Source organism: Fundulus heteroclitus, unplaced genomic scaffold, assembly GCF_011125445.2.
Source record: "Fundulus heteroclitus isolate FHET01 unplaced genomic scaffold, MU-UCD_Fhet_4.1 scaffold_59, whole genome shotgun sequence".
NCBI classification, from domain to species: Eukaryota; Metazoa; Chordata; class Actinopteri; order Cyprinodontiformes; family Fundulidae; genus Fundulus; species Fundulus heteroclitus.
Genome location: NW_023397022.1, coordinates 1,763,623 through 1,779,388, shown reverse-complemented (window position 1 = coordinate 1,779,388; position 15,766 = coordinate 1,763,623). Strand labels below are relative to the sequence as shown.

Sequence of the window (15,766 nt, the reverse complement as noted above, 5' to 3'; positions counted from 1 at the left end):
CGGACGCTTTTTTCTCTGCTCCCTACTTGCTTGCATTTTCCTGCCTTTTACTTTTTCTCATCTCCTTTTAATCTTTTAGCCAAAACCACAGAAAGCTGGATTTAGTTATTTTATTTATTTATTTTTGATTTTTAAAAGATGCCTACCTTCACCACAGAGGACTTTGACATGCTTCTACAGAAGATCGCTGTTATGGAACTGAAAATGAGATTTTTTCCAGAGTTCTGATGCTAAACAAATGGCTGAAAAAAACATGCAAACAAACAACTGTAACCTTCATAGACAACTTTAACATCTTTTTGGAGAGGAGACATCTGTTCAACAAAGATGGTTTCTCTCTAAATAGGTCAGGTGCAAAACGGCTGATTTCAAACATCTTCTATTCTGTGAACCATGCGCCATCAGCTATGTCCCAAAACAAAGCTCAACCAGTGCCAAAACAAATTATAAGCCCAGTACAGCCTGAACAAGCCAAGATAAAGATGGTCACAGAAAGAGGCTTCGTCAGAGCTACAGGAGGATTCCTCCCAGATCTCAGCAGGACAAAAAGAGGATAAAAAGGACCTCCATCGTCACGAACACCGGTCCAGACTGCCCCCACCTCCCCTACTTCTCCACAAAGCCCAGATGTTCCTTTTATGGAATTTTCTCACAACATGAACAAAGCATTACATTTAGAGCATGTCTACAGTTGACATCCTCTCCACATAGCCTTTCTGACAACTGCAGCTCTGTGACTAAGCAAGCATCTTCTAAAAGCCTCAGAACCCCAGATCCTCCCCCTCTACGTATCACGCAACATGCCTGTTCTCAGGACCTTCGGATAACTCCTCTGTGATACACACCGGGCCCTGGAAGCATGTTTATCAGACATGACAGTTTCCAGCATCAGCTTGGGCCTTTTGCCGGAGATTATGTAATATCTGTGATGATATGTGGCAGAAATAGGAAAAACAAAAGGATAAACAGGAACAAATACTTAAAAGTCATAAACTGTCAGATGCAACCTGTCACAGAGACATCATCAACCACTAAGTCATATAAACTGGGTTTATTAAACATTAGATCCTTGTCAGGAAAATCCTTTTAATTAATGACTTCATTATTGACAATCTTGATGTAATGTTTTTAACAGAAACATGGCTGCATGAATTTAGTGAAGCACATATGTTGGAGTCGACTCCTCCAAACTACAGTTTCCTTTGTGAGAGCAGACAGCAAAGGAAAGGTGGAGGAGTAGCAACATTGTTTAATGATTCACTAAAGTGTAAAAAGGTGTTTTTGGGAAAATTTGACTCTTGAACATTTGGCTCTCCAGGTAAAGAGCCCGGTACGAACTATGTTTCTGAATGTGTACAGGCCTCCTAAGTCCACATCAAACTTTTTAATGATTTTAGTGACCTCTTGTCTGTGATATGCGTTGATTATGACTGTTTAATTATTGTGGGAGACTTCAACTTTCACGTTGACAACCCTGAAGACAGAAGTGCAAAAGAACTGTGTGACACACTTAGAAACTTTGGTTTAACTCAACATGTTAAACAGCCAACACACAAACAGGGACATATTTTAGACTTGATCATCACTAAAGGTCTAAAAATTTCACAGGTCAATGTAACTGATGTTGCCCTATCTGATCACTTCTCTGTTACATTTAAAAGCATAATTTCCAGTGACTCATTTAGCTAAAGGGACATCGTAAGAAAACGCACCTTTAAGGACAATGCCACAGAAACTTTTATTCAAGCTTACTTTGCTACTTCAAACTTGGGCTGCAACTCAGTAGGTGAGCTAGTAGATAACTTTCATTCTAGAGTCTCAGACATCATTGACTGCATTGCTCCAATTAAAGTAAAGGTTCTTTCTGGGAAGAAAAAATCTCAGCTGAGAATGCTCCAGCAGTTGGAGGTGAAAAAAGGGAATGTGGAAAACCTGAACGCAGGTGGAGAAAGAACAGACTCCAGGTTCACTATGACATCTATAAAGAGACACTTTACAGATATAACTTTCAGAGAAGAATCTTTCTTCTCTGAGATCATCAAGAAAAACATTAATAATGCTAGTGCGTTTTTTAGACTTAGACAACTTTGTCATTTTATATGAACAGAGTGCGTTCAGAACGAAATTTCGTTGCATACAGCTTGTAAATTGCAGTAAAATTAAATTACAGTATAAGGTGCAGCAGTGACTTAAAAGTAAAACAATTGAAATGTAAACAATGCAGGAGAAAGCCACAGTGTACAGGTGAGTATTTTTAAAAAAAACATTTGTATGTACAGAATTTGATTGTGTATTGCAGCAACTTCAGGAAACTAAAAAAAAGTTGCTGAGAAGCTGAGGTCGGGCCGTTCCTTGTCTGACGCGCTCGTTGACACACTATCACCCGGGTTTACATCATTTTGCAGATCCTCCATATTCTCTGAGATCACAGCAAACTCTGGAGCTTCATTTATTTCTGCATTAGCACCAGAAGCAATGGGTTTTTCTGGGTCTTCATTCTGACGCACCTCATCAGGTTCATCCAGCTATAGTATAACGTTGCCTTTAAATGTGTTGCTGTATTCCATTATACTTGCAAACCATTCACTTTGTTTATTCTTCTCCTCTGGGAGTAAAGAAATCAATGTGTTATGTGACAATGTTGCACATTCACTCAACTGGATCAAACTCTTAAACAGCAGCTGAACATGAGCATTTTATTTTGTTTTCAAGAGTGATTTAATTTCAAGAATAAGGGCTTTAATTTTATTCACAGCACCCTTCCGTTCCTTCTGAAGATTTTCAATTTTATTTGCCAAACCTTTAGCAGTCAATTTTCTCTCTTTTACTCCTTTCCATTGCAGCATAAGTTTGACTCCTTTTCAAACTCAAACTTGAGGATTCAGCACGCTTGTTGTGTCAAAGCATCCACCGATTCATCCATTAACACCACAGCAGCAGTTTCACATATGGCGCAGAAGACATCAAAAATAATAGCAGGATTTTCACCGCAGTAGAACTGCGAGCTCATTTTGCACGTCCACTCTCAGCAGATAATCAAACTTCACAGACAAGCAAAGCAGCCAGCATTTCGCAATCCATCTCCTTTGGCGTTCCGAATTTAATTTCTTTACAGGTGCGCGACGTGCTCTTACCTGTCTTCCAGCGGCTCCTGCTGCTCCAGAAGTTGTCGGAGGGCGTGGTACAGCCTCGCTGCCCGGCTGTACCACGTGACCGCTTCAGGAAGTGGCTCAGAGTTTTCCAGATGACCAGTTCATTCAGAACCAGTTATGGCTGCACGCTGGATCATAAAACAGTTCTGCTAACCAGATGCAGTTTAAAACGCCACTTGGTCTGTTTATAAGTTTTGTTTTTATTAATTCTGCATTTTTTAACTACATGTGCCTCAGCGCTTGCTCCCCCCTCCTTTTCCTCGGAGCAGGTGCTTGTATCACCGTTCACCATTCAAAACGTGAATCACTACGTTTAATGTCCTCACATCGGTAGCAACGTGTGCCAGTTAAAGTCAATAGGAGAGTTACTAGCAGTGTTTCTTTTGTTTTTAACAACATAAAATCAGTGGCACTTCGGTGGGCCTCGCGCTTTAATTCAGGTGCGCACTTTTAAGGGTCATTTTAAAGAACTTGTAACATAAGGGGCTTCATCTCAGACCTGTCAGTACCCCTGTTCCCTTTGTAGGAGCCCTTTACAGTATTTAGTTATGCATTTTCCCCACTGTTTATCCCCCGCACGCAGCGCACCAACGGGGGTAAAATCCGCCCACCGCACTGCCGCACTGACGAGAGCAATAGAAATTTGTCTGATCAGCGCGGCGACTGACTGAGAAACCTGTCGCTGTGAAAGGTGATGAGAATGTTATAAACTGTATCAGTCTAGAAGTGCATTGAGCTGAAAAGAGGGAGACATCAGCAGCTGGATCGTGCGTAAAGACGCAGCGTGAACCTCTATGTGCTTCAGTGTTGCTGCTGAGGGGAAATTGTTGGCCATAATACCGCCCCCCCCCCCCCCCCCCCTCCCCAAAATTAGCATAATCTCACTCTTAACTTTTGATCAAAGTTGAGAGGTCTAATTATTACACACCATGCCATATCAAATGACACTACTATTTTGGGAACAATTACACACAGAGAATACATTCAAACAATATTTTATTATAAACAATTGTGTATACACAATTTATGTAGACAAATTATTTCGTCCTACACCTTTTGTGAAGTCATTCCCAAGAGCCATAATAGACAAAAAAAATCAATGCATCACACGTGTTAAAGGTATACTATGCAACCGGCGTTGATTTTCCAGCGAGGCTCCCCCCAGAGGGCGAAAGTAAAAGTGCACTGTCGTAAAGATGCTCAGCTGTTCTGGTTTCTCCGTCAAGCCAGGCACGGTTGTTTTGAGCTTAGCAGACAGGCGGCAGTACAAACCATGACTAACACAGTGAAGGTATGAACATCAAGCTTCGCCTCGCCAAGCCGCCGCCGCCTCGCCAGTTTTATTATTATTTTTTTTAATTTATTTTTTTATGTTGGCGAGACGCTACCACGGCGGCCGCCTCGCCAAGCCACGGCGGCCTCGCCAGTTTTATTATTATTATTATTATTTATTTATTTTTATGTTGGCGAGACGCTACCGCCACCGCCTCGACAAGCCGCGGCCGCTGCCTCGCCAAGCCGCAGCCGCCGCGGCCGCCGCCTCGCCAAGCCGCAGCCGCCGCGCTAGCGTCTCGCCAACATAAAATTTAAAAAAAATAATAATAATAATAATAATAACTAGAATCGTTCAACTTCTGAAGAAGTTGAAGAAGGCGCCCGTCTGGTGGTGGGCGTGACCGTCAAAGGCAAAGCTTCCGAGTTCTTTGGTCGTAGGCTCTCATCGCTTGGGGATTTTAAATCAAACCTTCTGAGTGAAAAGGATTTGTCTTCATCAAAACCTGCCGACCGGGAAAACTTTGCGTCTGCAGAGCTGCAAACTGCGTACTTCGATCTGAGACGCAGCTAATGACCTAATTGGCGACAGCCGACAGTCAAAGTTTGCCATTCATTTGCTACAGTAGTCCTAAACCACTACTGACATAATACACTTTTTGGCCACAAGCGTCATTTTGGGGGCGTTGTTTCCACTTCTTTTCATAGAGCCGTTTTTAATAGAAGAAAAGGCAAAAACGGTCCAAACAAAAGGTTGTAACGTTTACATTTGTAACCTCTGCCTTACATAAACACTAGAATTAAATCTTAATAAATAAAAGTATGGACAATTATTTCAGTAACTCAATTCAGTAAGTGAAATACACTATATACAGGAGTTGGACAATGAAACTGAAACACCTCTCATTTTAATGTGGGAGGTTTCATGGCTAAATTGGACCAGCCTGGTGGCCAATCATCATTAATTGCACATTGAACCAATAAGAGCAGAGTGTGAAGGTCCAATTAGCAGGGTAAGAGCACAGTTTTGCTCAAAATATTGCAATGCACACAACATTATGGGTGACATGGGTGAGTTCAAAGGAGGACAAATTGTTGGCGCACATCTTGCTGGATGTGTCAAAACTTTCTTCAATTGAATAAAAACAAAACTGAAGTAATAATATTTGGACCAATAGAGGAGAGATCAAAAGTTAGCACACAGCTTCAGTCGCTTCAGCTAGAAACCACTGATCAGGCCTGAAACCTTGGTGTAGTGATGGACTCAGACCTGAACCTCCAAAAGCATTTACAGACAGTGACAAGGTCGGCTTTCTATCACCTGAAGAATATTTCCAGGATTAAAGGACTGGTGTCTCAGCAGGATCTGGAAAAACTAATCCATGCGTTTATATTTAGTAGAATTGATTACTGCAACAGTGTTTTCACAGGTTTGTCTAAAAAGTGGATCAGACAGCTGCAGCTAATCCAGAACGCTGCTGCCCGCGTCCTCACTAAGACTAAGAAAGTAGAGCACATCACCCAAGTTCTAAAGTCCTTACACTGGCTCCCTGTATCTCAGAGAATAGACTTTAAAATACTTCTGTTAGTCTATAAATCCTTAAATGGCTTAGCACCTAAATACATTACAGACTTGTTATCAGTGTATGAACCCTCCAGACCACTAAGGTCTTCTGGCTCCAGCCTACTCTGCATACCTAGAACCAGAACTAAACATGGAGAAGCAGCATTTAGTTCCTATGCTCCACTTATCTGGAACAAACTTCCAGAAAACTGTAAAAGTGCGGAAAGCCTGAGTTCTTTTGAATCAAGATTAAAAACACATTTGTTTACAATTGCCTTTGACTGTTCTAGTTAAACTGTTTTACTGTTTTTAATGTTCTTCTTTGTTTCTACATTCTATCTGTACTTGCTTTTATTCTATTTTCTATCTACATTTTATTCCTACTTGCGTTTATTTTGCTATATTTTAATCAGGTAAAGCACTTTGTATTGTCTCTGTACTGAATTGTGCTATATAAATAAATTTCCCTTGCCTTGCATCTGTGACCAAGACAGCAAGTGTTTGTGATGTATCAAGAGCCACGGTGTCCAGGGTAATGTGGACGAACCACATCCAACAGCATTAACTGTGGACGCACGAGGAAGCTGTCTGTAAGGGATGTTCGGGTGCTAACCCGGATTGTATCCAAAAAACATAAAACCACATAACTCTACTTATAACTAACTTTCTGAAATATAAACTAAAGGTCACCAATCAGTTCTAAAACATCTTTAGATGAACTCTTGTTGAGCCCTGGAGTATGGAGGACCAAGTCTTCCATATTTAAAAATAAATACAGAAATAAATAAATGCTCAATAAATAAATATGCATACAATTATGTGCCACCAAAAATACAATGCACAAATAAATGTAGATAGAAAATGAATTATACAGTGAGACAAAATGTATATATTTCCTTTAATTAGCCACTTTATTTATTAATTACTTATTTTTTAAGTATTTATTTATGTGCCGTTAAAATTAGCGTTTGTGCTGTTTTGGTTTTGAAGATATTAAAGAATATCTGTTAAGTTCATCTAGAGTTAACCATCCCCCCATTTTGCTTTGAATCCAACCAAGCTGGTCAACTTCTTTAGTGCTTCGTTTGTGCCGTTAAAATTAGCGTTTATGCTGCTTTGGTTTCGCAGATAATATAAGTTTTAATTTCGGCCGGTGACGTCACTACAGGATGCCGCTGCAAAATAAAGCGCTACATTGTTATTCCTTTGCTGGTGCTGAGCTGGAGCCAAAGCAAACCAGAGTGGTCAACTTCTTTAGTGCTTTGTGCATGTTTGTGCCGTTAAAATTAACGTTTGTGCTACTTTGGTTTCGGAGATATTATGAATTTTAATTTCAGCCGATGACGTCATCCCAGACCGCCGCTTCAAAATAAAGTGCTACGTTTTTCTTTCTTTGCTGGTGCTGAGCTGGATCCAAAGCAAATCACAGTGGGCTACTTTTTCAGTGCTTTGTTTGTGCTACAACAACCTTGGAATAAAATAAAAGAAAGTTTTCATTAAGATTTGCAGCCCAATAGTTTTTGGGGAGCGTTAAGTTTTTAATATTTTGTGCTGAGCTCAATACACAACAAACCAAATTGGTCTATATTTTTAGGCATTTCTAATTCAATCTATATGCTTTATACTTTCAGCTGATAACACAGTCAATATATTCATAGTTGAACACCATTTCCCACTTCATGCATAAAGCCAATAAAAAGTGGAGTGGTCCTTCAGCCTAATTAAAGGTTTAGCTTAGGTGGACAAAGGAACGTTTTAGGAGATCGTTCCTTACAGTGTTGTTATACTTTATAGGCTGACCAGTGTGATTTATTTTTTGCAGTTTTTCTGTTATTGATTTCAGTTTGGGTATGTTTTCTGCGTTATATAAGCCTGTATAATTTTATTGCCCTTTTGTTAGGTGCAGACACCCCCAAATCTCCCTATTGTAGAGCAATAAAGGTTTGCTATTCTAATTAATTCAGAGGAGTAATGAACTATGACTACTAAGATCAACTATAACCAAGTTATTGTTTGAAAATGTTATAAACATTATACTCTCGAAGAAGAATAAACCCTTCTGATTAGGAAAAATAGACTTTATGAAAACAGTTGAACATTCTAATAAATGAAATGCCTTTTTTGGCAATGTCACTTGACATTGCTATCTAAAGTAAAGTTCTTTAAATGAGACAAAATAAATCACAATATTTATTCAGGAATAAAGTACCAAACAATATAACACACATTTTACAATAGCAGCTAAAACAACTTGCATGATAAAAGAAAAATATAAAATTAATAACTGCTTTCTTGAGAAAAGTGTTGAGACCAAACGGTAGATCTGACCACATCTTTTTACACAAATGAGGAACATCATTAAGGACGCCAGCCATCCTGCACAGAGACTGTTCCAGCCTCTCCCCTCAGTCAGGAAACTAAAAAAACAAACAAAAACATGTGTCCCAAGAGATCTTTGCCAATAAGCAGGAATATATAAATCATTTTATAAGAATGCTGTAGGGGGGGGGAGGCTCGGTAGATGACACAACTTCATAGTAATGTTACTGATTTATCAGTAGAAATATATTAAAAAGACTTACGTTTTTTCCAGTGACGGCAATAACATATGATTTACCGTAGCACTTTATTTTGAAGCGGCGGGCTGGGATGACGTCATCGGTTGAAATTAAAATTCATAATATCTCCGAAACCAAAGCAGCACAAACGATAATTTTAACGGCACAAACCTGCACAAACGAAGCACTAAAAAAAGTAGCCCAGTTTGATTGGATTCGAAGCAAAATGGGGAGATGGTGAATTCTGGATGACCTTAACAAATATTCTTTAATATCTTCAAAACCAAAACAGCACAAACGGTAATTTTAACGGCACAAACCTGCACAAGCGAAGCACTAACCATTCCGTCTATTTAACAGAGTTTTTTCTGTGGGTGGGGTGTCAGCTTCACGCAGCTCTTCCATCCCTCAGTGCCGTGTAGCCTTGACACCGCATTTCTACCATAATATAAAACCGACATTAAATAAACGTCTCACCGTCACGTAGTTGCAAGGAAAACACCCAATGGAACACCCTTCGTCTGGGTAAATTGGACTTGATTCAACAATATCCTTCAGTAATTTAGGAAAAACGGCAGCACAGCACAGCACAGCAAGCCACAAGATGGAGGAGTTCACCTCTGACCCGGAACTGAAAGAGTACTGCTTGTCTGCTCTGAATAATACACAGCGCCCCTCGAATTACGGCCGCCATCTTGGGGCGGTCCACCTGCTACCCTAACCTGCTGATTCAAGCTGAACACACTAACCATACCCCGGCACTGTGCGGCGTATTTTTGTTTAAATCGACGGACTATTGACGTCAGGGCTCGAGGGATAACTTTTCATATGTAAGATTAAAGAGATTGTGATGAATTTGAATACGGCCGCCATCTTGGGGCGGTTGACCTGCTACCCTAACCTGCTGATTCAAGCTGAACACACTAACCATACCCCGGCACTGTGCGGCGTATTTTTGTTTAAATCGACGGACTATTGACGTCAGGGCTCGAGGGATAACTTTTCATATGTAAGATTAAAGAGATTGTGATGAATTTGATTGTTTTATTGTACTATTTGGTATATTTAAGATATATGCTGGATAAATTAATCTGGCTATTGATTTAAATGAAAAAAATCGTTTTTTAAAGCCAAAGGGAAATGAAATATTGTATTTGGTATATTTAAGGTATATGCTGGATAAATTAATCTGGCTATTGATTTAAATGAAAAAAATCGTTTTTTAAAGCCAAAGGGAAATGAAATATTGTATTTGGTATATTTAAGATATATGCTGAATAAATTAATCTGGCTAATGATTTAAATGAAAAAATCGTTTTTTAAAGCCAAAGGGAAATGAAATATTGGGTGAAAATGTAATTCTCTGAAATTGGCACAGCTTGGAGTCGAACCTACGATCATCTGCTTTGCAGCCCGACACCTAACCCACTCGACCAAAACACCAGTGTCGTGCTCAGCCGAGCATTATTGAGAGGTCAATTGTGTTAAGAAGTGTTTTTTGCGAATTCTGTTCCAACTGTAAGTCAAAACGGCGTCAAGTACAAAAAGCCCTGATCGCGGCATCGAGACGCACGTTTTGATATATAGTTTGTGGGGGTACAGCCTACGGTTCGGGCTGTATTAACGGTACTATAATAATAATAATAATAATAACTAGAAACGTTCAACTTCTGAAGAAGTTGAAGAAGGCGCCCGCCTGGTGGTGTGCATAACCGTTAAAGGAAAAGCTTCTGAGTGTTGGTTAGGCTGAGCTTTGGTAGGGTGTAAGGTATATCTGTTAAGAGCTTGTAAGAATTATAAATGTGTCTCTCTGTATGTGGTGGAAAGGAAAATGTAAGCTGTTCAGATCGGATGCTGCTTGTTTCAAATATGTTTGGTTGTTTAAAAATTATCCTTGGTTGTAGGCTTTTATTGCTTGGGGATTTTAAATCAAATGTTTTTAGAGGTTGTTCTTAAGCAGAGGTTTGATACAAGTGTTTGAAAAAAGATTTGTGTGCAGGAAGGCAAAATGTCTGTCTTCTAGGTAAACTGTTGTCATTAAAGAAACATCAGAAAACAACACAGGAAAGGCAATAAAACCAATTGAATCAGTGTGCTGACACTGTGGAAGGTAAGACAAATACCCCAAGATTTTCCAATATTGTAGTATTTAACCTTTTGTCACGGGTCAAAACTTAAGGCAGGGTCCTACCTCCATTAGCACTTGAAACTCTGAAGCAGAGTTTCATTGGATTAGGCACTGGACGGTATCTGTGGTGACTACAGAGCCCAGACAGGAAAGTATGCAGCCATTTCAGCACTGGACAGTTCCGCACCAGATTGAATGTGTTTATGGGTGACACATGACAAAAAGGTGTGCTCAACATATTTAAATATGTTCACGTGACAAACAAAACCTACACCTTCTGGAAGTTGTAGCAACCAAATATTTAGCAAACAACAAGCTCATGTTTCTATTTTCAATGTTTGCTAACTTTATCTGCATGTGAGGTTCTCCCTTGCATTGCTAGGAATTGTGGAGCCCTAGAATGAAACCCATTACAAGCACTGTTCCAAAGTTAGCAACATTTTTAAAAGAAGCCTTTTTCTATCATTGTGCATTTGTGAAATAAACTCCTAGTTTAATTAGATGCTTGCACTGCTTTTTCTGTTTTGTTACATTTGTTGTTTATTTAGATTTTTAAGGTTGCTTTCCTTGTGCTTTCCCTACAATTTAGCACGTACATTATAAGATATAATTTTTTGCAATGGAGTACTGTCGATCACAGGTCAACCGCTCTGGTTATTTCGTTTTTAGCCCCAAAAAGGCACTTTTGACATCGACTCTGGTTTGGAGGGTCTTGACACAGAGTACTCCACATTATAAGTTCATACCTGGTACGTAGCTGGTCTTTATCCACCAACTATGTCTTTAGTCTTCTATTGGGAAGCTTTCCCCAATTTATTGAATAGATTTTTCTTGACAATTCTCACAAAGAATGTAGTTCTTGCTGTTGCTGGTGCACTGTTTAAGACTAAATGTTTTCCTTTTACTCAACTTTCTTTAAACATGTTTGTATGTTTATACCGTTTGCATGTTAAACCTTGTGTTAGTTACCATTGTCATGTATACAAATAAACAGACATAAGTATGCTGACAATAAACATATTTATTAACTAAAAAAACAGAACAAACTTTAAACAGGCAATAATTGTTAAAATTACAACTATAACATGCTCTAGGACAATGAGAAATCAAACAAAGTGAACTAAAATATATATATCATGTGTAATGGGCATTGTCTGTAAGAAATGCCAATGACACACGTCATTATTTTCTGTGTCCTGCATGAAGGCAGCTGTGGAATGTTCTCCTATAACCAAATGGCCAATCTGGATTAAAAAAATACAAAAGGTTAAACGCAGTCAACAGACCACAGTCCAAGCATTTTATCTACAATTTAGGGTTCAACTATTTGAGCTAGGCCTGTTTTAGGTTCCTATGCACACATTATTTTAAATTTACATTAAACTAGGTAAGCTAATACTGTTCAGTAACCAAGGTCAAATCTGTCTACTGTACATCCACCCCAAGAAACCTCCTACCTGGTCCTCCACTCTCCATCCCCATGGACAGACATGCATCACTCTTAAACCTTACAAATTCAAGAGTACCAGTAGGGGGCATCACAGGGCAAGCTGGGCCTCCACCAGAAAAACACCACCTCGTCTAAGAAATGGTAAAAAAAACTGATGCAGCCAAGTCAAGGGGAATCCCGCTGTGGGCCAATCTGAGCGAGAAGACACCCTGTATTGAATCTAAAAATTAGCATTACTGAGTAATTTATGGTTCTGTGATACTCATCAGAACCTGGTTGTCTACATAAAGCAAAAAGATTGCGAGAACTGTAGATCTTGGTGTGTGTCTGTAGTAGAGAGTTTCCATTCTTAATCATAAAACTATAACAATCAACTTAATGCAACATCACAGTATAACATAAAATCCAACATGACAATGGAAGTCAGTGGAAAAGAGAAAAATCAAAAACATTCATGAAATAAAAAGAGTCTGTATGTTAGTACGGGAAAAAGCTGTCAGGACATTTTGAGCACGTGGCAACTGCTCCTTTGTTGCAAAGTGAAAAAGAAAAGAAAAAAAAAAAAAAAAAAAAAAAAAATCAGTTCTCTGGCGTCTTCCTTCCAAACTGCTGAAATTGAAATAACAAACCACAAAAGCTTACATAAGGCTTTTTATGTTATCAGTGACATTTGTGATTTTAACAGAATACAAATGTACCTTCTTGTCTACAGCGTGGGTTGACAAGTCCAACTGAAGACTATGACCAATCACAGGGCTATCTGGTTACTCCTTCAGTCCACGGCAATACTCAGTTCAGTGCAAATTCTAACAAAAACCATGATATACAAGAAAGTTTTTGAGATTTTAACATAAGCATTGTACAGATTGTAACTACATACATTTTAAGTACATACCTACATCAAAGCATTGAATATTGAGACAGACGTCCTCCTGACACACCTCAGTACTTAATATCACCTAAAAACACAATCATGATACTGTTGAAATGGCAGAATGATGGAGTGATGAAAAAATTGTAATAAAATATTCGTTAGGTTTGGCCATGTGTAAATTGGATACCTTGCTGCTAATGGTGGGTTGCCTTCCAGGTCTACCAGGTTAATTTTGACGTTCTTCAAGCACAAACTTATGTGTGTCACATTGCATAACCTGCAAAACAGAGAAAAACTTGGGGAAAAAAAGGGGTTAATGCCACTCAAAACATGACATACAAAGCTGTAAACTTCAGGTGCAACATCATTTCCAAGCAGGCACAGGGCGGTAGCAGAGATAGCAACAAGAGGCTGAAGCATGCACAGCGTGGAAAGCAGAGACAGGGGAAGAGAATGAAGCATGCACAGGGTGGCAACTAAAAATAAAATAATTACGCATTCCCAGATTTAAAATGTAGCCAAAAATGGCCATTCTGGAACACGGTGCTCTGCATAGCTCTGTACAAGTAGTGGCTCATGATCAATAACAACCACCACCACCAAAGGAAAGTCTAATGGGAGCACTGGTAAGAAAGAAAAACAAATTGTGCCATAAAACATATTCAGAGCAGTCATTTCTTTGCAGAAAGTGTAGGATCATGGTTAGACTCAGAAATTATTAAGAGGGTTGTAACAGTCAGCTGTGCTATGCGATTGGCGACTATTAAATCAAGAACAAAGCAACACAGTCCTGCCCAATCGCATGTTACATGTCAAAAAGTGAAGGAGAGGCAGCAGCTGAGAAAGAAGACAAAATACAGTATACCGGGTTGTGGTAACTGTAATATGTCTGCAACACACCTGACTGGACACAATATTCTGGGCGAGATATGTAAATGTGATCAATCAGGGTGCGCTTTTTTGTTGTTGGAGATGAGATAAGCTGAGTGAATCCTTTGCTTTCAAACAAGTCCTTGATTGCTTTTTTTCCTGGAGAGAGAAGATCCTCATTGAAGTCTCCCAATACAACAACGGGCTGAATATCAATAGAATAAAGACCATCTAAGAAGCTCTGAATGTTTTTCGAGAAGCTGGCAAGATCATAACTGGGTGGCCTGTAAACCGTGGCAACAAGGACTGATATCGGAGCGTCCAATCTAATGACATTGTACTCAAGATCTGTAACATTGTGAAAGTATCTGCGTTCCTCAGGTTGGAGAATGCTCTTGCAGTAAGTTGCTACTCCCCCCCCTTCCTTGGTAGCAATGTCGGCTCTGCTAGAGTAGGAGACGTGTCTGTTGCGTGCAAACAAACAATAACCCTCCATTTGCAAAGAAGCTAGATAAGAAGATCCAAACAAATGACTTTCCGTAAGACAGAGAATATCGGCCAATCCCAGTTCATGATGGTGCTTCATGTCGTCATAGTGACATACAAGACCTTCAACGTTGTGGTGGATGATTTTCAATGTAGTGCGCAGAGGACTTGATGGGAAATGCAGGAGGGGGCTGGTGTTGGAGAACGATGCTTGCCTCATCGTATCCATGGCTGCTGTGATTCTTTCATCAGCGTAGATCTTTTTCTCATCAAAATCGATGATTTTAAGCCCTTCCAAAGAAGTTGTACGACTTAATCCCACATATGCCATACCAGGTGCAAACATACGTTTTAAAGAAACAACTGCCGACTGCATGGTCATCCCCTGTACTTTGTGTGCTGTACACCCAAAGGCCAATTTAAGTGGAAACTGCCGTCGTATCACTCCTCTTACGCTGCTTTGTTCCTCGAATCTCTCAATGTAGACTAAGTCGTCTGGTTTACCACGCATTCTTTTGGTACGTCCAGCCATGGAATTGTCCAGTCTCAGTCCGATCAGTTTCACAGTTATCATTTCATCATTGGTGTGGGTAACAATGTCGACTATCGTTCCAAAGGTTCCATTCACCAGGCCATCCTCTACATCCAGGTTCCTTGTTATCATGACTCTAATACCCAATCCAGCTTGGATGTGGTCGCACAAATCTCGACTGTTGCCTCTAATGCAACTGCCCAAACTAATCATGTTTCCAGTTTTTGTTTCTCTCCTGTATTCCTCTGCGTGAACATCAACAATAGCTGTACCTAATGAGGCAACCACTGCAGCGTTGTGTGCATCTACCTGTTTGTTGGTTGCAAAAATGTGCAACACATCCAACGGACAATCCTTGGGATCTGCAACACACTGCTTCAGCAAAGATCTGTCCTCCTCGCTGAGATCATCAGCTTTCCTTTTGACACGAAGCCGATTAAGTAGCTCAGCAAAGAGTTTGTCATCCTTCTGTCGCATGATCTCTGTAAGACTTACCAGGCAGAAATTCTCATTCCAGAGATCAAGTACACCATCCTCCATGACACAAAGAGGTTTTGAAGCTCCCAAGGGGGGCAGCTGGTAAAAGTCTCCCACCGCAAGAACACAAATCCCACCAAACGGCCTTGTGTTTCCTTTGATCTGCTGAAATCTCCAGTGAACATACGCCAATAGTTCTTTAGAGACCATAGAGATTTCATCAATAATCAAGATTTCCACATTGGAAAGAACTGCTCTGACCTCATCCAGGGAATTTCCAAGTCCCTTGTAAGGTGGCTTCAAGCTTTTGGGGAGCTTCAAGATGGAATGCAAAGTTTTGCCTGAAATGTTGTATGCCGCAGTCCCAGTGAAAGCGGTCAGGAGCACAGTGGGTTGAGACATG

At 39.9% G+C, this 15,766-nt stretch overlaps 1 protein-coding gene across 4 annotated transcripts; it reads right to left on the bottom strand.

Moving 5' to 3' along the window:
- Window positions 1-12,663: 12,663 nt before the first annotated feature.
- On the bottom strand, window positions 12,664-15,766 carry LOC118561250 (ATP-dependent DNA helicase PIF1-like). 4 transcript variants are annotated; one of them, XM_036133185.1, is made up of 4 exons: window positions 13,186-15,766; window positions 13,020-13,083; window positions 12,823-12,930; window positions 12,664-12,730 (listed from the first exon to the last, which is right to left on the bottom strand). In XM_036133185.1, exon 1 carries the CDS (start codon window positions 15,763-15,765, stop codon window positions 13,804-13,806), a length of 1,962 nt encoding a protein of 653 aa, XP_035989078.1. In that variant the 5' UTR covers window position 15,766; the 3' UTR covers window positions 12,664-12,730; window positions 12,823-12,930; window positions 13,020-13,083; window positions 13,186-13,803. The 4 variants fall into 4 exon arrangements, with proteins under 4 accessions (XP_035989078.1, XP_035989079.1, XP_035989076.1 ...); XM_036133186.1 differs by having other exon boundaries at window positions 13,024-13,083; XM_036133183.1 differs by having other exon boundaries at window positions 12,667-12,733.